The following is a 24,814-nucleotide window of genomic DNA, read 5'->3' as shown; positions in this document are numbered from 1 at the left end:
AGGAATCTATAAGGTGAGTTTGGAGAAAACATCAAAGTAAATCTTGGCAGGCTGTTGCATCATATGAGAGGATGTGTGTGTGTATTAGTGTTTACAACAGTAGATTGTTTGTGAGCAGATGGGGTTTTTGTTTTCGTCTTCATCAGTGCTGGTGATGGTCTTCGCTCTGATCTCCAGCATTCTGGCCTGTTGAAAGTTAGTGTTGTAGTGGCTGTAGGTGGTTTGTTGTGATCTCATCGTCAGAGGCCATCGCTCCACTCTGGATACATCTGGACATTTGTGGCTGTGGGTGTGACTTACTTAGTGACAAATCCCTAATTATAAATCATTTGTGTGTGACAGAACCAGTGAAATAAACACATTTTACACAGTTTTGCAGTATGAAACAGACAGAGGTACTAACATGCCATATTTGAGAAGCTATAGAACCAGGAAATGTTTTCACCTATACTAAATTACTAGAATTATATCGTCTATTAATTTAGTCAGCACTATATGGTGATCACTACTTCATTGTCAGTTTCAACACAATAATCATAGTAATAATAATAATAGTTACTATTATTATTAGTGATTATTATTAGCCTTGGGCAGTTGACTTTACACACACATACACACACTCATAGAAACACTATGAATCCTCTGTCTTATATTTCATGTATGCTATTTCAGCCAGTGGACTAATGAGCCATTAATGAAGCTAATCAAGAGTCAAACCGGGGAAACATCCAGCCTTAATGCTGTAATTCAGCCAGAGCTGCTCAGTTTCCTTCTCTGTATTATTAAACGAACCCTGGTGGGCCATTAGAGAGCAGAGAGTAGAACTCTGGTCCCCTCCCTGGAGAGAGTAGAGGGGTGGGGGTGCATGGATGTGAAGGTGTATAGATTGTGCTCTGTAAGGTGTTTGCCCTCAGTGCTGATGGGTGGTGCTCATCTGTGTTATGTGATGTATTCACGGCCTGTGTGTGCTGTATGAGGACAAACAGCGTGCACTGCATGATCTATAGCAGCATATACATATAGACCTGCTTACTTCTACCTGAGTAAATGTATCTACTCTCCATCTCTGCTCATGTATCGACACACACACTGGTTCCATAATGCTGACAGTGCGCTATTGTGGCAGATGATATAAAGGGATGTAGTTTATTTAGCTGTCACTCCATCTATTATTTCTGCTGTGCTTTGCATCACTTGACAATAAAAAGAGTTACTTTAGTACTTACATTTTGAAAATACTATAAACACAGCATGAGTGTGTATGTGTGTGTGTGTGTGATGTTATTATGGGTCAGTCCAAATTTAAAGACTTACAGTGAACATTGTTTAATCAGAGGGCAAGGATTAGAGAAAAATATTAGTATTCAATCTCAGAATGACATCCTCCTCCTCATCATCATCGTTATAAAAACATTCCCCTTATTGTCTTATCTAACATCCTATCAATCCTCCGTAAATGATTTTGTCTTCATAAATCTAATCAACAAGACTGTGACGTAAGGAAATGCAGCTGACTCTTCAATCAGTAAACGGGAAAACCTCGGTGAAGGTGTGACGTCATGGGTGTAGTGAGGATGAACACCTGTGCCTGCGCGTGGCCGCCGACATGAAACTGCGCGTTCAAGGGCAGCTCGGAAAGAAACACATCTACTATGAACAGCCGAACCTTGGCACAGTGCTGTAAAGTGATATTGGCCTAATTGACACACACACACACACACACACACACACACACACATACACACACACACACACACACACACACACACACACGATTTAGTTTCATTATTACGAGAATTACTTCTGTCTGTTTTTTCTTTGTATTATTTTCATTAATAATGATGATGCGGATGACGACCTGGAAAGTACATATCTGTTTATGTTATGCTAAATAGAAAACAGCACATACATTGGAACTAAACATATATGTTGTTTGTCTACATGGCCTATACAGGCAGCAGATGCAATATGGACCATCATCGTCATCATCACAGGCACCTTCCTCTACAATCTCAATCAATCACGCGGTGTGTTTTACAGTGGAAACAACCCGGGTAATAATGGAAACACACAAACACACACACACACACACACACACACACACACACACACACACACACACACACACACACACAGCGCCCTCCTATATCATGTTATAGTGTGAAGCGTTTACAGCTGTTTTCTCTCATAATACAGGGCGACATGCTGCGCTGTGAGAGCTGCGCTGCTAGACGAAAACACACACACACACTGATCCTAAATAATAATTAACCCCACATTCAACCACTTGTTTTCTTCCTGACTGTTCTACATGGAATCACTCATTTAACGGTATCATATTGTTCTAAAGGTCTATAATATCACACTATATGTTTACATTATATCTGTGTGGCCCATGGATCATTTACTGCATTTATAATCTGCTTTAATATTCGTATAGCACTTTATAATATTTATTTAGGCGTCGTGGGGACATTAGTGCTTTGACATTTATCTTATCCTACTCCAGGACATTTATATCTTCCTCACTTTCAATTTATTATCATTTTTTCCATCAGATCCCTAAAGGATTCAAAATATTCCTTGAGGGATTAATGTGTATCTGATGTATCACAGTGATCACAGTGTATATATATGTACGTATATATTTTCCTCTGGTGCAGTTTGCAATTTTTAGTTCGTATTCTGTGATTTTGAAATTCGCATCTTAATTCTAGTTCTTATCATGCTTATATTTATCCTCTGTGTTCCTTCATAATATTCTTATTGGTCATTACAGTGTATCTATAGTGCATATGTGCTAGATAATTAACCTTAGAGGCTATTTTATTGTGTTCTATAAACTCTTTCAGCGTTCTAGGGACTGTAGTGATGATGTTGTATTATCTGATTTTTTTAAATCGTGTAATACATCAATCATACCTGTATATTCGTTTTCATTTTTACTTTGGACTTATAAATCATCTGTGAAATTAAGGTGCGAGTTTTGGAAACGAAATCACAAATGCCAATTGTCCTGCTCAAACACACACACACACACACACACACACACACACAAACACACCAAAACACACACACACACACAAAGGGGGTGAACACAGGTGGATGCTGACATGTTTCACTGGCCTCCGGGAAAAAAGATTCTGTACCGAAATTCATTTTCGGGAATTTTATTGCAGTTGTTGCATTTGTCATCACCTCCACTGAGCATCAAACAAAAGCTGAATTAGATATATAAGGATTCTTTGAGAATTCAGTTTCGTATGGATTCATTAGGTGATAATGTGTTAATGATATAGCTGAAACGACAGTAGCTGAAACGACAGTAATACTGCATTTTTAACCTGACTAAATATGTCTGATTAATCAAAGAAGATGCTGGTTCAGTGATATTCAAGCATCCGGGTATCTTGGTGTAATCTAATACCTGTTAAAGTAACGAGCCTGGTGTTACTTGGGGGGAGGGGGGTGGGGGGATAAGAGGTGAAAGCGAAGCGAATCATCCAATTAAAATCCTTCAAAAGCGGGTGATTGATGATGTCAGATGCTCTGCTTCTAATTAACGTTTAGATGAAGCCATAAGGAGAGAAAAAAAGTTTCGGACCAGCCACTTCAGACCTAACATGTCCAAAGTAAGACGCTTCAGTGAGATTAAAGATGAAATATTAGTCACATATTAATTCTAACGAAAGAATCCAGTTTAAGTGAATATAATAACGACTTTCTATGAACAACCGGTCTTGTGTTCTAATTGATGCAAATATAAAAATACAAAATAAATCCTCATTCGCCCAAAATAAGGCCAATCTGGATGTTAAGATACTTATTTTGAATGAGACCCTGATAAGTGTCAGGTTACATCACATCCACAGTGATATTCAGATCTACTCAGGCCAGCATGCAGCTCCACTTTCTTCCTCTCCTTTTCCCCCATTTTCTACCTAAACTAAATCAATCCCCCCGCATCCAGCTTGTTATGGAGGGACATATATATTCAAAGGGTGGACCTCCAAGGCGGCTAATAGAATCTCCTGCTGTTTTATAACTCTGTCCCTAAACCAATGTCACCATATGCTGCTGTTGGCACAAGCCTCTGTGCGCGCTGGCTTGCTGGGCGGCATGCAGCCTTTATCCAAAGCACCAAGAATAATCTGATTGTATGGGGAAGAAATACTTATAATATCCAGGCCTTTGTGTTCTTCAGCCTCGGGCTTATATCAGCATTTGGCACGTCGCCTATGTAAGGTCGTTTAATTGAAGTGAAACAGCTGCCAAAATATAAATATAAATACTTTTATGCTTTAAAAGACACTGATGCTCAGTTTTCTGTAGGCAACTGTCGTCCTGATTCTTCTTCTTGTATACACACAGGATATTCCACACTTTTATTTTATATTAACTCGAATACAATCTTTAAAACGGAAATAATATCAAACAGCTAAATGTGTTCTATTGTTATAAAGCCTTAAATAACGGGAGGTGTGTTTACCTGCGACTCTCCTCGGCGTCCAGCTGGTCCCAGTCTCCCCCATCAGTAACACTCACATGCCGCCCGACTCCTCAGACTCTGAGCCGCGTCACGGCGTCACCTTTATCAAGCGGTGCGTTCACGGTACCGCATTACATTACACTGGAAGACAGTCTGCTTTGCCGCAGACGGGTGATTTACGGCAGGAATCAGCGTAAATAAATACATTACATCTTTGTTCTGATTGACTTTTATTTTGGACTTCAAATCTCGGTGATTTAAGGTTGTTTTGATTCAGCAAAGACCTTTTTTTGATATGCAGCTATTTGTTGAAATATTTGAAAAATGTCACTTTAATATTTTTGCCTTTTTCAAGGATTATTTTACATTAGAATCTACCACAAGGAGAAAAAAAAATCACATATCATATCATGCTGGAGGAAAACTGAATGAATGATAGTTAATAAAAAAATGTAAATAAAAAGTGAGTCCGATTGATGCTCGTCGTGCTTCTTTCAAAGCCAGAGTCGTGTGCCTAATGCGCATATTACGCATGACGCGCTATGCGTAATTACGCACAAAAATGACAAAATTAATATCACGGCTGGAGATTGGATTTTTTTTTTTTTTTGGCTCAGTGTCCCTCTAAACTTTTTTCCATAATGAAAGCAAACTGGTGGCAGCATAGCAACTCTCCCTTTCTAGCAGCAGAACACACCAGCAGAGGGAAACAGATGCACAAACATCTCCGGGCATCTCCCTCCTCTACACACACACACACACACACACACACACACACACACACACACACACACACACACACACACACACACACATACACACATACACACACACACACACACACACACGTTGACTCCTCCTTTTCCCCACGTCCAATTAGTTATTATGGTCCGGCCCTTTAAGACGCAGCAGCGGGTCAGCAAGTAGTGTAGAGTTTCTCTAATTGAACTTCGCCCAATCAACAATAACTCGTTAGCACTCGCTTTCTTCTCCTCGCTGCCTCAGACAGCCTTACAGGGATTCACCCTCCTCCAGTCTCGCTGTACACTTCCTAAAGATCTTCCATGGAGTTTGGCTACAGAGGAACCGCGGCTCTCTGAGGGGAATACGGTCCGGCTGCTCTTTACACAGCTACGCCCGGAGCATGGTTAGAACGCAGGGAGCCTCACAGGCGAGAGAAGTTACGGCTTAAAGAGTGTCAAAACATACGAGTGGGTCGACAGGAACAGCAGAGGAAACACTTGTGGACGCTAAAAACGGCCATTTGAATGAAATAATCAACTTTTTGTTTTAAAGAAGCCTGCACTGATTCTTCTTTGGGACTGCCATGACCTCCGGTAAAGACATGAAGACGGGCTCCGTGCTGCAGTCCAGCGGCGAGGAGAGGAGACGAGCTCCCCTGGATCAGCTGCCGCCGCCGGCCAACTCCAACAAGCCGCTGACGCCGTTCAGTATCGAGGATATCCTCAACAAACCGTCGGTGAAGAAGTCGGTGGCGAGTATCTGTCCGCCGAGGGTGCTGGAGAAAGTGACCGGCTCGAACGCGGCGAGGAACGGGATCAGCACTCCCTCCTCTCCGCTGTGCGCGCTGGAGGAGCTGGCCAGCAAAACGTTTAAAGGGCTGGAGGTCAGCGTCATCCAGGCAGCAGAAGGTACACAAGGCGGATATTTACGCTGTTTTTACTGCAAACAGACACTATTATGACTCTCAAAGGAGCCTGAACGCATCAATGTTAAAGTTAAGAGGAGTACAGTGATGTTTTGGGGTTTATTTTAGTGTTAAATGTGGGGTTTCTGCCGTAGAAGATATGCGAATATAGAGGAAAAAATAATTTATCCGATTATATGTTTTGTAAGTGATTAATATGGTTCATATTCATCATGTTGCACGCTGTCAGAAAGTCCGTCATCATGGCCTTTAACACGCAGGGCTCCAAATTTTGAGAAAATATACAATTGTATTTAGAATGTTGTAAACTTTCTCCATGTTTCTTAAAAAAGCTTAACAAATGCATAATTTCTTGGAACTGCCGTTGGTAAAACTGTCAGCATATAAGGGATAATTTCTCTTATTTACTTTGAGTATTTGCTGACAGCTTCCGGAAAAAAAATAACAAAACTGCCCCGAAATTCATCTTAAAAGAAAACGAAGAAGAGGAAGAGGCCTCTGGTGCATTTAATTGCTCATGTTTATTATTTTTTCTTCTTCTTCACCTCTTCAAGGTCGTGAGCACGTGAACGCCTTTGGGCAGAGACAGACGTCGAAGAAGAGGCGGAAGTCCCGGACGGCTTTCACGAACCACCAGATCTACGAGCTAGAGAAGCGATTCCTGTACCAGAAGTACCTCTCCCCGGCAGACCGCGACCAGATCGCGCAGCAGCTGGGCCTCTCCAACGCTCAGGTCATCACCTGGTTCCAGAACCGCAGGGCCAAACTCAAGCGAGACCTGGAGGAGATGAAAGCGGATGTGGAGTCGCTGAAGAAGATCACCCCGCAGACCCTGCAGAAGCTGGTCACCATGGAGAACATTGAGGAGACCCAGGGTGGGGGGACCGAGGCCAGGTCGCCCAGCATCTCCCCGACGTCTCAAGGACACCGGGCCTTCCCTCAGTCCCCGTCCTCCTCTAGAGACCAAACCACGGATGAGTTCTCGGAGGACGACGAAGAGATCGAAGTGGACGATTGACAGTAAATGGCGGCCTGCGGTTTTCATAAAGAAAAAGAAAATTGAAAAAAGGGGGCATTTTTACTTCCCAAACTTTTGCACGGATATTGACAAGAAGAAGAAGGAGAATCTATACATATATAAACGTTTAAGGAAAGTTTTTTCTCTCCTCTTCCTCCTCCTTTTCTCCCATTTTTAATTTATTAGTCGGACTTGTAAAGCCTCTTCAGTCAGTCTCATCGCAACATCCGGGGATTTATCTTTGCTCACAGACCTCAAACTGTTTACGGTACAGCGGAAAATTGAAAACTGTGTCGTCATTGTCATATCTCACTTCCGTTTTGAAAGGTTTTGGAGAGGGAAAGTTGTGCAATTATTATTTTTTTATTTTTGCCATTCAGGATATTGAGACCCTGCCAATATATTTAAACCTTTATTTGAATACATGCACAGTCAGATTGAATCCCCGGGATCAGTGTGTGCGTGTGTGTGTGTGTTTGTGTGAGTGAGATCTGGATCCATCCCACCTTCATATGAAATGTTATGTATTTTGGTTGTGCAGGCCGGAAGGTGTCACCCACTTAACCCACTGCAAACTTTTACACGCTCTGACTTATGTATATAGATCAAACATCCTATGCGATAATTTTATTGTAACATTCTATTTAATCAGCATCTATGTAAATAAAGGTTATATGATATTTCAAGAAAGCTTTCGGCGCGGTTTTTATGCAGAACGAACAACCAGAAGGTGCAATGTGTCTATTGGAATTTTGAACAATTGCAATAAATATTCTAATTCAATAAATTCCTTTGAGAATATGATCATAAATTCACACTCTACGTCTTTGAGACTTATATTAACATTTTTGTTTTGATGTGAGACAGAAGGAAAAACAACAAGGTAAAATCTGCTCTGCTTGGTAACAAATTGTGACTTCTGGAATATTCGACCTCTTCTTTCACCCCACAAGTGCTTTGACTTCAATTAGCGGCCGTCCGCTGCTTTTGTTTCCTTTCTTCGACCGGGCTTTGAATGCATCTTGTCACAAGAAGGTCCGGGGTCTGGTTCTCGCCCCTGCACCATATGGTTTTGTTCTTCTTTAACGCATCGTCTTTAACGCAACTGGTCGACGTGATTGATTAGGTTAACCCGCCTTTGCCTCACATAAAAACACAGCTCCGCCGAGTAATAATGGCACGCATCTGCCACTCCGGACCACGGGTTTGTTTAGAGAGAGAGAGAGAGAGAGAGAGAGAGAGAGAGAGAGAGAGAGGTGTCCCATGAATAGCAAATGGGTGAGTGTGAGGATCCTAATGAATGAGGCCCAATGGGAGGCTGGGGAAATGAGACGTGCCGCTGCTGTCGACCATTTGCAACAGTTTTTGTAACGGGATCAAGTCAGTTTGGAAGTGTGTGTGCGTGTGTGTGCGTTTGTGCGTGTGTGTTCGTCGTAAAAAGGTGTAAAAGTCTGTAAACATTCATGATGCGCCTCCCTTTCAATGCCAATCTAACACCAACTTTTATATATTTACTTTGCACATTGCTAAAATATTTCTTATTATTATTCATAGTATCACTTATTTTTACATTTATTTGTTCTATTAGTCTCCTCATAATACTCACTTTCCTGATGATCAGTTATGTGTTGACTCAGAAACACACACTGGCTGACTGTTATTATTTGGAATGTCTTTCTATCCCACAGTATTATTGGGATTACAACAATAACAATTTCTAGTTTTTCTTATTTTTCATTATGGTCACTTCAGTAAAGTGAAGCACTTAATTGTTTGCTGTGTGTTGAAACAGTTCAACAAAAGTGCACATCCAATTTCTGATTCCTCCTTCACAAGCATCCAAAATAACTTCATATGGTGAGTTGTTTGTTACTTTTGCTGCATTCTTCACAGCGCAGAAGCATTTTTAAAAATTCACAACTGCATCAAGCACATAAGCCTCATCATCTCCTCCCATTGTCAGCAAGCTTCACTCCATTTTAAAAAGAAAAATGAACGTGCAATGCTCAACTACAGAGAGTGAGAGCAAACAGCTTGTTAGGACATTCAGGAGCTTTTTGGGGTGTGTGTATGTGTGTGTGTGTGTGTGTGGGAGCGTATAAAGGAGCAGAGCAGGCTGGCACGCACAATAGAAGTAATGGCCTGGAATCGTGGAGGTTGAAAAGTCAAGTAGGGCCTTTTATTGTGGAGGCACTGAGAGCTGGCAGGAGGAAGAACATGTGGACGGAGCTTTAAGTAAAAGTTAAACGAGGCAAAATCACCAGTCTGGATCATCCCCCTAATCCCACTGCAGTGTGTGTTTGGATACAGATGCAGTGAGACAACACTATCATACTGCACCAGAGACCTGCTGTGTGTGTGTGTGTGTGTGTGTGTGTGTGTGTGTGTGTGTGTGTGTGTGTGTGTGTGTGTGTGTGTGTGCGTGTGCGTGTGTGAGTCTCCAAAATAACTTCAGATGTAATTCAAATGATCATCTTATCCAGTATCCCTGCAATTTAAAAATATAGTAGGACTTCAGTTTAATATGAGCAGTTTTATGCTTTTCATTGTAGGATTTATAAGATTGTACCCACATTAAACTGCACAGTCAATATAAAATAAATGAAAAAATATATTCTAAAATAGAGGGCTGTTTTGTGGTTCAAGTCATTTAGAAATATATTTTAATAATTATAATTGTCATTTTGCTTGACCTGATAAATTAAATCTAAAATCTAAAGTCAAAATTCCTTTTTTTCAGTCACATTCCCAATGCAGTTTTACATGCATATTACAAATGATTGTAAATTTAAGCCCAGAGGTGTCAGGAGAGACGAGCTTTAATATATGAGAAACCTGAGGCCTTAATTTGGCCTTAAAGGTCACAGCTTCAGGGGATTGTTGCTTGTTTCTGTTTTCAAAATAAGAGCACCCAGAAGAGGAAATGTTAGGCTTTATTAGGGCGGCCCAAGGGAAAACAAAATGTCTGTCTGTGTGTGTGTGTGTGTGCATGTTGCTGGTGGTTTAATTTTATTCTTCATTTGGAGACAAAGCCCCAGGGGTGTGATTCAGAGGAGAAATAACTCAGTATTCAGGTTATTGGGGGTTAAAGAAGAAATTATTGTTTGACAGTAACACATAAAAACGTCATTATTCCAGCCTGCAATTTTTGGTACCAAAAGTGAAAACCTGATGAAGACAGATGAGCCGTGATTGAGCCATATCTCTAAACCTTTCACCTTTAAGTCACACAAACAGTAGGTAGTGCTGTATATGGATTTGTTTTGTTATACACTTACCATTTCAGTGTCCCTTCTTCTCCATGTGCGTCTCGCTTCTTTGCTTGAGTGTAATTTAGGAAAGTTGCTGCTGAAATGTCCCACTTAGACAGAGCAGAGACAGTAGATACACAGCTTGTGTGTATTATCAGCCAGTGTCAGGTTATCACAGTCTATCCTCTCACTTTGGACACGATCACACATCAGAGCTCGCCTGCCTCTCACTGTGAGCCTTAAGAAAGACAAGGGCGCCATCTAGTGTTCATGTGGTGTCTCCGTTCCTTGCCATACAGCGTGAGCGAGTGAGTGGATGAGGAAATGGTCAGATTGTCCATTGCTCAAGCTTCTGGAAAGTTTAAGCATACATAACCAACAAAACAATAAATACTCCAAAAAGTACGTAGTTTGATTTTAAATTTGATTAAAAAAAAGCTAATTGCATTTGAATTAAAACCACAATCACTGAGTCATCTCAGGATCATCAAATGTAAACATATTTGATCATAATCCATATAAACACACTGCTAAATGTGCATATATTCTTAATTTTGAATTAAAATGTGCAAGATTTATTTTATTTTATTCATGAAAACATATTTAACTGTTTCCACCCCATTTTTATTAAAATAGTACTAAACATAAGAATGGGCTTATTAAAAAAAGACCTGCAATATAAGACTCCAATAAATACAAATATAGGTACAATTACAAAACAATTCAGAAAGACTCCACCCAGTATATCATGTAATATATTTGTGGAAGAAAGCACAGGCACACACACACACAACATACTTTTTCCCCATTTCAAATTTATTTTCAAAAATACAAAACAAGGAAAATAAGTATATGTACACAAACACTATTAAAATAGAATATATATTGTACAAAATATGTACAGCTGTCCTCAGACTGAACTATCTGGTCCTTTTGTCCTTGATGGTGTAGTGAAGGACTAACGGTTGAGCCTGGGGGAAAGGGGGAAAAAAATAGAAATGAAGAAGTTTGACATCCTCACTGTCGGTTAATAAAAGATCAATCTTTGTTTTTTTAATGCACCATTGTGCAGCATATGGTGCTACACCTGCTCACACAGACACTGGCTTTACTTTATGTGACGTTACAATGACTATTACAGAATATAACGATTGAAGCTACTTTTAGTTCTAAATCTGAGTGAGGCTTTCTCTGTGCAGTGACACATCGTCCAAATTAACTGAATGAGACAGACCTGCATGTGTGGAGGAATGTGTGAAATGTGCTGGCGCCCTGTGGCGGTGCCTGTGCCTTACCTTGCCAAACCAGTGCGAGAGCCATAACCGCTTCATGGTCATGTGATCGGGCAACGACTCGTTATTAAACAACATCTGGACCTATTAGAGCAAGACAGAGCACATACAAACAGATGTGAAGGCAGGAACCTCGCTGAACACTTTCTTCATAAATATCAAACTTGTATTTATGAAACCATTGTGTCAAATTCTGGAGGATTTTCTAGACGGACATTTCACAGCCATTGCAGAATAATGCCGTGTTATCAGAGAGGCCAATTGTTCATAGTCTTTAGGTTGTTTTACCCCGAAAAAAATAGTTTTTTTTTTAGAAAGGCAGCTTTCTCTTAAGAATTGAAAGAAAGTGTAAAGCCATTTTCAGCTGGATTTTGCTTCCTGATGCACCCACATGTTGTGAAATTCAGCTCAGCTTCAGAAGTGCAGCTCACATTGACCTTCCAATGAGTCAAACTGAAGAGAAAGATGCAAATGAGTTGCTCATTATGTCCCATTATTCCTCACAATTAGTAGAAAATGTAAATCAGATCTCCCCTATTGATTACCCCCTTTGACTTTGACTTGATTTGTAATATTTAAAATAAACACATAACAATTCTGGAATCGACTGTTCTCTTTTTGTAGAATAAAAATGGAAAATCAGCCGTGTTATTTGGCAAAGAAAACAAACCAATGTATGTGCACTCCTGTGTTTAAATGTCAATGTCAAAGAATCAACAATCTAGCGTACAGAAAAAAACAAAATCAGCACAACACCTAACACGAGTTTTCTGACAGACGTCGACAGATGTGAAGAACTCCAATGAAGAGTGTGTGTGGTGTTTTTGGGCCCGGTGGGAATCGAACCCAAAACCCTGGCAGAGCTCATAAAATCCTCCGTCCAAAAAGGCTCTGCGGGGCATCTGCTTGTCATTTGAGGGCAGACAGACGTGTCTTTTCTTTTGACGAGAGCGGATTACACAACTCAACAGCCACTTTGCACATAAACACATAGATTTGTCTCCTTTGGCACAAGTCAGGAACACACTGACGGGCGTTTAATGCGGTGCGACGTGTGCCCAGATGTGTGCAGAGGGACGGTCGTGGAGGATAAGTGACTGACCTGGTGTTTTTCCACGTTCAGCCGATGACAAAGCACTTTCCGTAGGTGTCTCACCTCCGCTCGAACTGAACAGCGTACAAACTTCTGCTGCAGAGACAAGGCCACATGTTAAGAGACACCGAGCAATCTGATTGGTCAACACATGCAGGTCATTCTAATGAATCGCATGAATCTTGTATTTATGTGGATTTGGTAATTCCATTTTCATCAGCACACATTCTCATAAAGACTTTGCAGGACCCATGTAGAATACAGGACGCACTCATCTCTCTGGTGTTCATTGTTATTATTGTCATGTAGGGAGGCAGTAGCTCAGTGGGTAGAGCTTCCGCTTGTGAACTGGGGGGGTCGCCGGTTCGAGTCCCTGCCGAGGTGCCCCTGAGCAAGGCACCGAACCCTCAATTGCTGGAGCTTTGGATAAAAGCGTCTGCCAAATGACCGTAATGTAATGTAATGTAATGCAGCTATGGGGTGATAGTGTGGAGGATAGTGCAACTGGAGCTGTGCAGGGGCGCGCCCTGTTGCTGGCCCTCTTAACAGCGCCACAGCACTGATCCAGAATCAGATAGTAGCCTTAGCAATGATATCTGGGCAACAACTCAATGAGCCAAGACCGAATCTTCTGGAGGTGTTGACTACATTCTATCTGAGCTTTAAGTCTAACGCAATCCATTTTAAAATAAGTTTCTTTGCAGATCTAATGTCAAGATTATAATCACTGCTAACTCCTATTCCCTTGTAGAATGTAAAATGTAGAAAAGACCTTTACACTGGCATTAGCTGCACTATAGCAATGAGGAGATGGAGAAGTCAAATCCATGCTAATTAGCCAATTTGTCCAGGCTTCTTAAGAGGCTAACTCCCTCATTAATGATCCAAGTGTCTTTACTGTTCCAGAGGTTTCTCATAAGACCAAATCACCATGCCAACTCTCAATCAAATCTATAACGAGGCGTTCCAAAAGCATGTTAAAGTGACACAGACACACTCTTAATAGAGCTATAATAGATGGATATAACGATGAGGCCACACATGAAACTCCTCACAAGAGTCAAAACATGTATAAGTAAGGAACTCTAAACACTGATGACACAACTGCAGAGTAAGGGCGCCCTCTGCTGGCCGACCAAAGCCCATGCAGCAGATGCAGTCACGATGGCTGAAAGGTGTTAAGGAAATGTGATTCTTGTTTATTTACATTTGGTTGAATGAGTCATTCTGAGCATTGTGTGTGACCTCACTATAACAGATGATTCAGTAATCCTGCTGCTTTACTACGCTGTGAGTGTGCAATCCCCTGAATCAGCACACACACACACTTGACTCACTCACAGATCTTCAGTTCTGATAGATGCCAATTAGTTGTAGTTATGTGTAAGATGCTTACAGCGTCTTTATTGTCTCCATTAGCCAGATGGTGCCTATCTACCACGTTGGAAATGACGTGTGAAAGTTACAACATCTGCAATTCAAATGTGTTCATGCATTTAAAGTGACACTTCAGCTCGCCTTACTTTAATTATCTGGTGCTCACAAACAATTTAAAACCCAAGACTGAAGTATATGTGGCTACTATTTAACCCAAATCTGCTTTAGATAGAAACATGAGTCTCTATGTTAGGGGCAACTTATGTCTTAAATGTCAGTGCTCATCACTTCAAAGACAGAAATCTTTGCTCTTGAGCTTCGCGATGGTTTCATCACCACAACACTCTCAGACAATAATCTCTACCGTTATATAGAAATGTGTGCTTTCATCAGGGAAATTGGAATCAATGTGCCACAGTGGGGCATCTGTCCCACTTCTCAACTCTATATGAGGATTCAGTATTGGCTGGAGTTACTATGAGCTGAAGAATGAGCTCTTTGTTCAACAATTTAAGAGTAGTAAACAACACAGTAAGGTTTATTGAATTAGGAATTGTTGTGAAAATCTCTCAACCGCCTCCACATAGTGCGTACTTGCAGACTGCTATAAAACAAGTCTAAAAGAACCAGGATAAGCATTTAGTGTTTGTCTTTGCTCATAGCTCACCTGCAGAGTGAGCTTTGTCTTGTCTTTTCCCGCCAGAGACGAACTGTGCAGACAAAAACACCACAGTGAGAAATGGATCCACCGGCACGTTGGGCTCATGTTGACATTCTACCGGTGCGTCAGTAGTAGACATGTGTGTATGACGTTGCGGCGCAGCCTTACCTTAGCCTTTCTAAACACAGCGAAACCTGCTCGTCGTATCTGTAGAAGTGGGCTTTAGAGTGGTCAAAGCTGGTGTAGGGTAAGCCTGTGGAGTCGGGCATCGCATCTGGTGGAGACACACAAGTAAGGTTGACAAATCGCAACTGAGATGACGCAGGAGTCGCTGTGTTCCTGACGGGATTACATCACTGGAGCTCCATCAGACACGCCGTTTGGGCCGTTTGTTTTTGCCCATTTTTGTAACCTTCCAAAACTGCCAATCTGACATTTATACTGGCTTTCAGAAACGACTGGCCAGATGTGCACAGACGTGAAAGCGGGGAGCGCTCCAAGTGCTGGGGCAAATTGTATTCTCCTCACATTCCCGTTTCCTCTTCGGCCTCAGTGCTCGCCGCTGAACTGGAGTGATCTCAGACGAGCTGGCAGCGGAGGAGGTGGCGGGCCAAATTGGACTGGGTGTCTGAACAGCTGCTGGGGGGGGGGGTGGATACGAGCCAAAAAACGGACCGCACTACAGCACCGTGTGTGTGAATCACAGCGGTGACACAGGGAATGCTGCTTCCTGTGTACTACGCGGTTAAGCAGCATTTTCATTTGTACAGCCGGCTTACTGATGACTTGATAAAAAAGAGTGGCCCAAATACAAAACAGAACGACCTGTTTTAAAAAGGCACAAACTAACTCACAGATCATGTCTTGTTTGTAGAAGTGATCTTACCGTCTCCAGCAGGTTGGATAATTCGCTCTAACCCTCGTGACTGGTAAAATTCCTTTATTCTTTTGTCTTCACCTATGAAAACATGAACATAGGCATCATCAGACAACATACATGACAGTATACAGTATAATACTATGAAGACATGATCCAGATTATGTCTTGCACACTATCACCAACACTTTGTTCATCCCAAAGGATGAACAAATCCATATCAGTCTGGTGGAATAATGGTGATTTACTCTCAACACGTCCCATTCCTGTCTCTCTTACACTAAGAAACAGACTGATGGACGCACACCCGGTATATACATGTGCAAATCATGCTTACTCAAATAATAATCATAGAAATGAGTAGATTAATCGATCATAATCATAATCATTAGTGACAGGCAACAGATAACAATGGCTTATTACACTGTCTTCATACAACTCACACGATATGGTCACCATGGAGACCTGTATTTTAAGACAGTTACCCTTGTTGGCTACTTACTTTCTTGCAGTCCAGGCACCAGCTTGTAAACGATGTCTTGCATCACTCGGTCCAGTTTGAGGTTGAGTAAAGGTTGCGTTTCGTGGATTTTGATGTTGCACATCGGACAGTACTTGCTCGTTTGCAAGTATTTCACTATACAGCTTTTACAAACTATAAAAAAGGAGCAGAAAGAAAGATGTTACATTCTTAATACCCTTACATCCAACTGAACATAAGCCATCAGGAGCTCCATCTCTCCTGATCATACTCACAGGTGTGTAAGCACTCTGTAATGGTTGTGGCATCTATGAAGTAACCTGCACACAGGTAGCAGACGATGTGTTCGTTCAGGTCCTTGATTTTTAACTTCACCTCCTCCTAAGAAGAAAAACCAAGATGTGAGACTTTGCTGTAAACACTTTTTAGTCATGATGTCAGCACTCATACACGAGCTGTGACAGGGGGGGTTGTGATGTAAGAACGTGTTTGACGCCGGCCAGAGAGTTGGGCCAAGAACTGTGATGCTGCTCCGTCACAGTAGAGGCGATGTTGCATCCAGACCTTGCTCAAGGGCACCTCAATGAGGGGCAAGGACAGCTCATTCACTTCTTCCAAGTTTAATTCCTATGGCCAAAAGAAGTCCAAAGAGTGAACCAGCAACCCTGCAAACTCAAGTCTGCAGGTTGATAGGTCAGGAACTTTGTGATTGTTGTATGTGTACCATTCAGTTTTTTTGTGTTGGCACTGTAGAATTCGTTTCAGTCGCTTTTTATTTCTCCCCCAACTGTTTTTAAATCGCATCTCCTTCTACTTTTTTGGCTCAATTGTCGATGAAGTTGAGTGAGTGTTACAAAAAGTGTCATATCTCATGATTGAGTGCTTTTATTGTGACAGAATTCTGAGCGGATGTGCACTCGCATGGACAACAACACTGAATTCTGTCAATAACTTCTGAATCTGATACAGAACTTGAGGCTCACGATTCGGAAACTGTTCCCACATGCCGAATTGTGTTCCACATATAACCAAACTAATTAGATGTGTCGGTGAAATCGGTTAATCGGTGAAATTGTCGTTCCGGTTTCCCTAACGGTTGAAGGCCAGCGGTGCTTTAACAACACGCGGGCGTGTGGGTGTTGGAAGGTCGAATGTCAGAGGAAACAAAGTGAAACCTGCCAGCTAATACAACGATATGAGAAAACACACGCTAGGAGTATCCCCGCCACACACACACTCTTTCTCTTACACACACAAACACACTGGTTCGCTGAAACAAGATTGTCTTTACTTATCAGACAACGCGCCGAGAGACGACCGGAGGAGCGTAGTAGCTGTAACCGACCCAGATGGAGCTCATGTTGGTTAAAGTGTAAGTGAAGTCACGGTTGAAGTGATAGAAAAGCTCGGCGTTAAATGAGGAGAATAACAGTTTGTCGGTGTGTTTTTCTGCACGTTGCTCCGCTACTCGAACAGAACAACACTGTGCCTCTGCGCATGCGCACACACGGCTCGTTTCACAGCGCTCCCTCTCTCCATCACAGACGACAACGATCCCGAGTCAGCGCTTTAACTCCTCTCCGCACCGGCTTCGCTTCCCGGTAAGTTCAACCCCGGCGGCTACGGTCCCCGATACCGCGTCCACTCACCTCGTTCCTCAGCGGGTCCAGTTTGTAGACGGACTGTAGCTGGTTTCGTAGCCGCATCGCTATGGCCATCGGACCTTGCTCCGCCATCTTTGGGAATTATGCTTACTTCCGGGTAATCCGGAAGTAAGCAGTTTGCGCGATCGGAGGAGGCGGGAAATACAGTAAGAGTTAACAATATAAAGGAGAAGAAGTCTGACACCTGGAAATATAATTTCATAGTAATTCTATTCCGTGATTAATATGCTTACTAATTTAATTCAGTAAAAATATTGAATATTGAAACTAAAGTGTCGTGCTGCTTGAATACACATGTGTATATATACATTTATGTTTATAGGTTCATATGAGGCTCTTATTTACACACAAGTACACATAACTATCAATTGGTCGCTTAAATTCTCTAAAAAATATTTCCCCTTCCAAACTTTCTAAAGTAAAACGCATTTTCTACTTTTACTTTTTATTACTTTAACGCAGCCATGCATTACTTCTCTTATGTGCCGATACTGACTTTATTTTCTGGAAATTCCCTGAAAAGATAATTTTTATATGAATTAGGTTGAAATTATCTCCTTTATGAGCAGGTTTTCGTTTTCATTTGCTTTATGAAAAATAGACAACATTTCTGTATACAGTGTACATAGGTACCTGTTCTTACGCTTTCAACGTATTTTGTGTCAAATGAACGAATATCATTTTTTTTAAATGATTGTGTTCCTCAATAGCTGTGACTTTAGAGATTCTAAAGTCGAATTAATCTTTCAGTCAGTCAGTCAGTCAGTCAGTCAGTCAGGGAAACTGAGTTTAGGTCGTTCTTCAACTGTTTAATCTATTCTCTTGACAATAGGGGGCACTGTAAGCACACACTCCGGTCAGTGGTCCACAGCTTTTGGCATCTGCAGTGTTTACTTAGCATCAGATAAAGACATTTCACTCAGTCATTTATACACTTAGTTATTTAAGTTATGGTGGCGCTATCAATGTAATGTATGACATTTAAACTGCCAGGCTATATGTTCTTATGTGTATGATTTCAGTTTTCAGATAGATAGATAGATAGATAGATAGATAGATAGATAGATAGATAGATAGATAGATAGATAGATAGATAGATAGATAGATAGATAGATAGATAGATAGATAGATAGAAGGATGAGAAATGAGAAGATGTGAGAATGAACTAAGAGCAACACACACAAATTGGTCAAGCTGGTAAACTGAATACAATCTACTCAGAGTACAACACTGGCATTGTGGAGAGCAGCATGGCAGACAGTAGTCAGGTGTTTGTTTTGCTTAAGTACAGTGTTTGAGGTTGTTCTGCGTTCCTTTCTGTGTCTTTACTCCTATTTTCAGCATTCATCGGGTTGTTTTTATTTCAACTTGTGCTAATGGCTAAAAAAGCAGCAAAATCTCTGGAACAATTGGAGATACAACCCAAAATATAGCTCAACTTTTGTTTTATTGATAGGCTTAGTGTCTCCATTCCAACACAAGAAAACATTTCTGAAATAATAAAAAGTTTTCAGATACTCCTCTGTTAGTTGGATGTAATATTACGGATTTGTAATATTGATGCATTACAATACAAAGGGGACTTTGGAGAGTATGGAGAAGAATCAGAATGCACACTATCAGTCAAAATATATGGATAAATAAATAAGATACATTAAAAGATACAGTTTGATGAGCTTTATGCACGTGATCTTTGCAGGGAAACTCTTTAAGTTAGAGGAAAGCCTGTGACTGAAGTGTCTCAGTCCTTAGCCTGTTTCAGGGGGGTTGAATGAGTAAATCCTGCCCTCCTTCAAAGACCACCAAGGGGCTCTTGAGAAAAGCACTGAACCATTGGCTGTGGTTGTCCTTGGCAGCTCCCAGACCTAAATATGTGTAGATGTGTGTGTGAAGATGAAGTGGGGTGTTGTTGTAAAAGCATGTGTGGGTTCAGCAAACATTTCCCTGGTTAATGCTGTGGTTTATTTATTTGGAACAAAGTTATTTAACCTAACCATTTGTATTGTATTGTGCTGTAATCTTGGTATTTACTTAGGTTTTCACAACTCTTATATGTTTCTGTGGTTTTTTACTCTGACTCAAGCAAAAAGCCATCTTATTTTCCCCAAAATTACATGCAATTATTTAATTATGGTAAGGGTTCAACAATACTTGCATTTGAAAATGAATTTTTCAAATGGGAAAGAAATACTTGGATGTCGGCGAGTTGCATCTGAAGTTGAATCCACCGTGTTTCAACAGGTCGTTGAATCAGTATTACATGTGGAGGTCTCCTTGATCCCTCCCAGAGGGCTTCCAACCTGTGGACCACCCAAAAGCTGCCGTCCTAACAAAGACTTGCCCTTCATTCATGCCTTTGTAATTTCCCAGTGCAATGGAATGACTGGCAACTTTGCCTTATTCCCACCATCTCGCTGAGAGCGCAGCAGTCAAAATGACTGTGAGCCAGTCATTTATTTAGACCAGGCTTTGTTTTATATGCTTTATTTTTGATTCTTTTTATAGATTCCCCCCATTTTTCTCTCAGTTCGCCTCCACTGTCTGGTGGTTGCCCCTTCAGATGCTGCCCTGCGTGGTTCCTGTCACAGCTGACCTTTTGGAGTCGCTGGTACAGCAACAAAGACTATAGAGCTGTGACCAAAACTATACTGTAAAATTATATTATATAGTTTATGCTGTGCAGTAATCTAAATAGTGTTGTCTTCTAATTAATATTGTGCAAAAATTAGACATGCTTCCTGCTATGTAGCAACTGGATAAAGATGCGTGCGGACGTAGTTCCTGGTGCTGATCTTAAAGCAACACAGCTAACTGCCAGAAAATGTTCAGAAACACACTTATTACCGTACTGGCTGTGTATTACTTTAACTTATCGGTCGTACCTTTAAAACTTTTTCATCTGCAAGCTTCCCGCCCATGTACACAGCCGGTTTGGTCCGTAGGGTGCATGTCCAAGCCAAACCATGGCGACTGTGTGCGTGTGTCACCAGTACACCCACATGAAGGCCACATTACTTATCATTAACACCTCAAATATAATCTAAATGTAGACTTCTAATAATCAATCTAACGACCATGCAATTGCTTAATAATGTACAAAATGAAAATACAGTATTTGATTCCATGTCTACAGAAAAGGGAAGCACTTGTAGCCAATGTTCAAATCAAATTCTCCCAATATAATCTGAGAGACAGAAAGAAGCACAAGCGCTATAATTCTTGGCAGCGTGTTTGAGGTTCAAGAGCCGTTGTGATCAGTCTCGCTTCACCGAGCCTTCATAGTTGGGCCTGTGTCCCTCGCTGTCTGCCATTTCCTCTTGCCATGTCACGTCTTATCTGCCGGGTCTGCAAGGTCACTGCTTATCTGATTGACAGGGCTTTGACTCCACGCAAAATATCCAAATAACCCGCGGGCCTGGAGGCGCAGGAGGATCACAGCGCGGCAAAATCCAGTGGTCGGAAGACAGAGAGAGAGAGAGAGAGAGTGTGTGTGTGAGGAAGAAGAAAAAGGGCTGATGAGAAAGGAGAGGATCAAGACGGATACAAGCTTTCCTTTTATTATCATTACTTCATGTCAAGATGCTTGACAATAGAACCCCTATTTTCTTGGTCTGTCGGTAAATCCGTGAGTTTTTCTTCTTTCCTTTAGGTTTCTTGAAAATGACGACGGCTTTATCAGGTGGATCAAACACCTGCCAGGACTACAAGAGCCATCCTGTAAGAAGAAGAGTTCAACAGCATTCAAAGTCTTTGCTTACTGTAAGTAAAATTAGGAGTATTACACTGGGATATAAAGGTCCTACATTTAAATATTAAATTAGGTAAAAGTATCAGCAACATCAAAAGTAAATACACACATTGAAGAGAGTTTAGTTTCATTGCTTTTAAAGAAGAACGAAAGCAATTAAATGACAGAAGCAAAGGGGACAGGGGGACATTTATTGGGATGGAGGGAAGTAAAGACGAAATGTTAGTGATATTCTGTGTTTATTTCATGTCTACAGTTACAAGTAACAACAGCTAAAACCTACAATGTTTAGAGGAGGAAAGACAGAAATGTCAACAGTCATATAAAGGAGCAGTTATCGTCTTCCTCTGTGTGTGTTTTCCCACTGAATAAAGGCGACAACAAAGGGGGAAAAAAGGAGGAGTGGATGACAAACGTGTAGAGTGTGTTCTTTGTTTGATGTTACCTTGCTAATGAAACCCTACATGACCAAATTCCTTTCAGCCACAGAGATCTGAAACAACCTAAACTCACAGTTTATCTCCGTCCTGGACATCCTGTGCCAAAACCAACCAAACAACGACAGTGCTGCCTTCCACCGTGCCAAAAAGGAGGCCCCCATCTCTCTCTCTCTCTCTCTCTCTCTCTCTCTCTCTCTCTCTCTCTCTCTCTCTCTCTCTCTCTCTCTCTCTCTCTCTCTCTTTCCCTCCCAGAGCAATCAGAGCATGCAGGGGTGGACTGCAGCTTTTGTCTCCTTTGCTCCAGCAATTGGCCGCCAAGTGGCAAGCTAATGATGAGAGCCCTCTTGGACTGACTCCAGAGCAGTACAGCTTGTGCTGCTTGATGTGCAGGGGCACAATGGATGATGTAGAGCAAGGCCTTAGGCCTCTCTCTGGCACCAAACCCACTCTCTAATATCACAGAATCACTTCAAATGCCAGGACATTGGTGACAGAGTTTCGAAGAGTTTCACAGCTCGTAATGAAAGATAGAACACAGAACTCATGCAGTGCAAAGGAGCAGTGCACTTATCAACACTGAGGTAAATGTCTTTGTTAGTTGTTGTTGTAGTTTCCGTGTTGGTTTGTCTGTCCGTTTGTTAGCAGCTTTACTCAGTTAAGAGTCGATTTTCCTTGAAACTTGATGGGCAGGTTGGACGCAATCCAGGGAAGAAGCCATTCACTTAACAGAGGCACCAAGACAACCACCTTTATGTTTTGGCCTGTAACCTTTGAACCGCAAGGCCCAGAATCAAAATTGTTTTTATCCTGGGTTCCTCAGGCATTTACACATTTTAGTATCTTCTCCCACGAATTGGCATCAATTATCACAAAGGTAAAATGTCTGGACCAATTCAGACCCCGGTGTGTGTTCATGTTCATCATATCTCTCTGTACATGTAACAAAAACCCCTTCCACTGAACTTGAAGTTACTGCCTGTAGAAGCAAGAATTTCATAGTGTGTAGGCCCTTAGTTTAGATAAGCTAGAGGCCAAATAATGACTGACATGATTGGAAGATGATAAGAAGAGTCTGTCAGTAAGAGAGTGTCAGAGAGGCAAACATTAACCTAATGCCCTTAAGTTATGAAATCCTATAAATCTGATGAATCTGTGGCTTTTTCTCACTGTGAGGGCTGAAGCGGCGCGAGATCCTGTTGATTTGCTTAAGATTTGACAGCAGAAATAGCAAAGTGTTGTGGAAATACCATTGAGCAAGAGTCTGAAGCTTAGAAACCTAGAAACACGCCTCCAAGGTATGAGTACATCTCTTAACCTCCCTAAAAATGGTGGCTGTAGGCTCTCTCTCTCGCTCTCTCTCTCGCTCTCTCTCTCTCCCTCTCCGTCTCACTCACGCATACACACACACACACACAGTCATGCCAAGATAAGGTGATTTGTTGCATGTACTCCATCTACTCATAACAAGAGCAAAGTTGTGATTTATGGAACAGGCTAGATCACGTAACCCTTTTTTTTCCTCCCAGATTTCAATTTGAAGTAACTTGTAATTCTCATTCTCTTGTTTCTTGTCATGCAGTTTACTGTCAAACAATTTGAGATTCCAGACTTCCCACCGATCTCTTTGAAAACTCAGACCCACAAAGAAGTAAAGCACAGTGATGCAAGGAGCACTTGCTCCTTGCATCCACTGTGTCTGTGTCTCTGTGCAGGGAGGCGCACCGCTCGCTTATCCTGCAGCCATCTTATCTTCATGGGCATTTAAGAGAATAAGGGCAAAGTGATAACAAATGCAGCAGAAAGGAAACGACCAAATCCCTGAGGAGCATGCAGGCTGATTGAGTGCCGCCACTGTACACGCCGTCGCCACCGAGGTTAGACTGATAGATGGGCTTTGTTGGCACTGGACTCAACACATACATTTTTAATACTTGTGTCTGAATGGCTTGATGACAGAAGTACTTCATGCACTTAAAGCCACATAACAAGTTACATCCTTTTACCTTAGAATTACCCCACAGTGGAGAGATCCTCTATTATGACTCATAAAAGGACTCATTGTGATATAAAGAGCTGAGACACCAGAGTTCGATTTTCATCTTATAACTTAACAAGTATAATATGTACTGTACTGTACTGTAATTAGGGAAAAGTCTCCCAAATGAGTTTGTATTCTTTTGTACATTTTGTTTCCAAATCTAATGAATCTATATTAGGATAACGCCAATAAATGCTTCGTTTAAGAAGCAGAAAATCTACGCTTACTAAATTCTTACCCCAAGTTCAGCAGTTTCAGAGGATGTTTTTATAGTGGCGACATAGAACATGATGGTCCAGTCCAACTCTCCACTCTAAGCACTGCACCTTTATGAACTCTAACTGATGTCACCTGCATAAATAGAAATGTTTTTTATTGATCCCCAAGGGGAAATAAGTAACTGAGTGCAGCATTATGTCATAATAACTGATCTGATGCTTCTCTGTGGACAGTTGGGCTCGTGGTTCTGTAGCTCTGAGCTCTCATCGACATTTTGGGGACATTGAGACTAGACAAAACAATGCCATCAAGCATAAGCAGCAGTTACACAATTATGGTGATGTCTGTCTTTAGAAACTTTATGGAAGTTGGTCCAGTACTTAGACAGAACTGCTGCTACAGTGGATCATGTGGCCCAATTACACCAGCGTGCCCCATCCAGATAAATGCACATCAAAGCCTGACAGTGCCCCCACGAATGTTTTGTGCCTTATGAA

General features: G+C 41.5%; 2 protein-coding genes and 1 long non-coding RNA gene across 4 annotated transcripts; 2 read left to right on the top strand and 1 right to left on the bottom strand.

Annotated features, from left to right (window-relative positions):
- Positions 1 to 5,816: 5,816 nt before the first annotated feature.
- Positions 5,817 to 7,635, top strand: lbx2 (ladybird homeobox 2). Its single transcript, XM_076149167.1, has 2 exons — positions 5,817 to 6,141; positions 6,713 to 7,635. The coding sequence occupies exons 1-2, from the start codon at positions 5,817 to 5,819 to the stop codon at positions 7,174 to 7,176; spliced, it is 789 nt and encodes a 262-aa protein (XP_076005282.1). The 3' UTR covers positions 7,177 to 7,635.
- Positions 7,636 to 11,222: 3,587 nt separating this feature from the next.
- pcgf1 (polycomb group ring finger 1) lies at positions 11,223 to 17,970 on the bottom strand. 2 transcript variants are annotated; one of them, XM_076149183.1, is made up of 9 exons: positions 17,858 to 17,970; positions 16,484 to 16,589; positions 16,230 to 16,382; positions 15,737 to 15,808; positions 15,019 to 15,124; positions 14,857 to 14,899; positions 12,822 to 12,908; positions 11,723 to 11,803; positions 11,223 to 11,398 (listed from the first exon to the last, which is right to left on the bottom strand). In XM_076149183.1, exons 1-9 carry the CDS (start codon positions 17,942 to 17,944, stop codon positions 11,348 to 11,350), a joined length of 786 nt encoding a protein of 261 aa, XP_076005298.1. In that variant the 5' UTR covers positions 17,945 to 17,970; the 3' UTR covers positions 11,223 to 11,347. The 2 variants fall into 2 exon arrangements, with proteins under 2 accessions (XP_076005298.1, XP_076005299.1); XM_076149184.1 differs by having other exon boundaries at positions 12,822 to 12,905.
- LOC142999579 (uncharacterized) lies at positions 17,936 to 24,177 on the top strand. Its single transcript, XR_012963329.1, has 3 exons — positions 17,936 to 18,018; positions 21,522 to 21,631; positions 23,773 to 24,177. It is a non-coding gene; the product is annotated as an uncharacterized LOC142999579 (long non-coding RNA).
- Positions 24,178 to 24,814: the final 637 nt, after the last annotated feature.

This window comes from Genypterus blacodes, unplaced genomic scaffold, assembly GCF_046128005.1.
Source record: "Genypterus blacodes isolate CSIRO-AG114 ecotype Tasmania unplaced genomic scaffold, CSIRO-AGI_Gbla_v1 ptg000044l_1, whole genome shotgun sequence".
In the NCBI taxonomy this organism is placed as follows: domain Eukaryota; kingdom Metazoa; phylum Chordata; class Actinopteri; order Ophidiiformes; family Ophidiidae; genus Genypterus; species Genypterus blacodes.
Note: the sequence above shows the minus strand (reverse complement) of the source record. Positions and strands in the feature narration are given on the sequence as shown.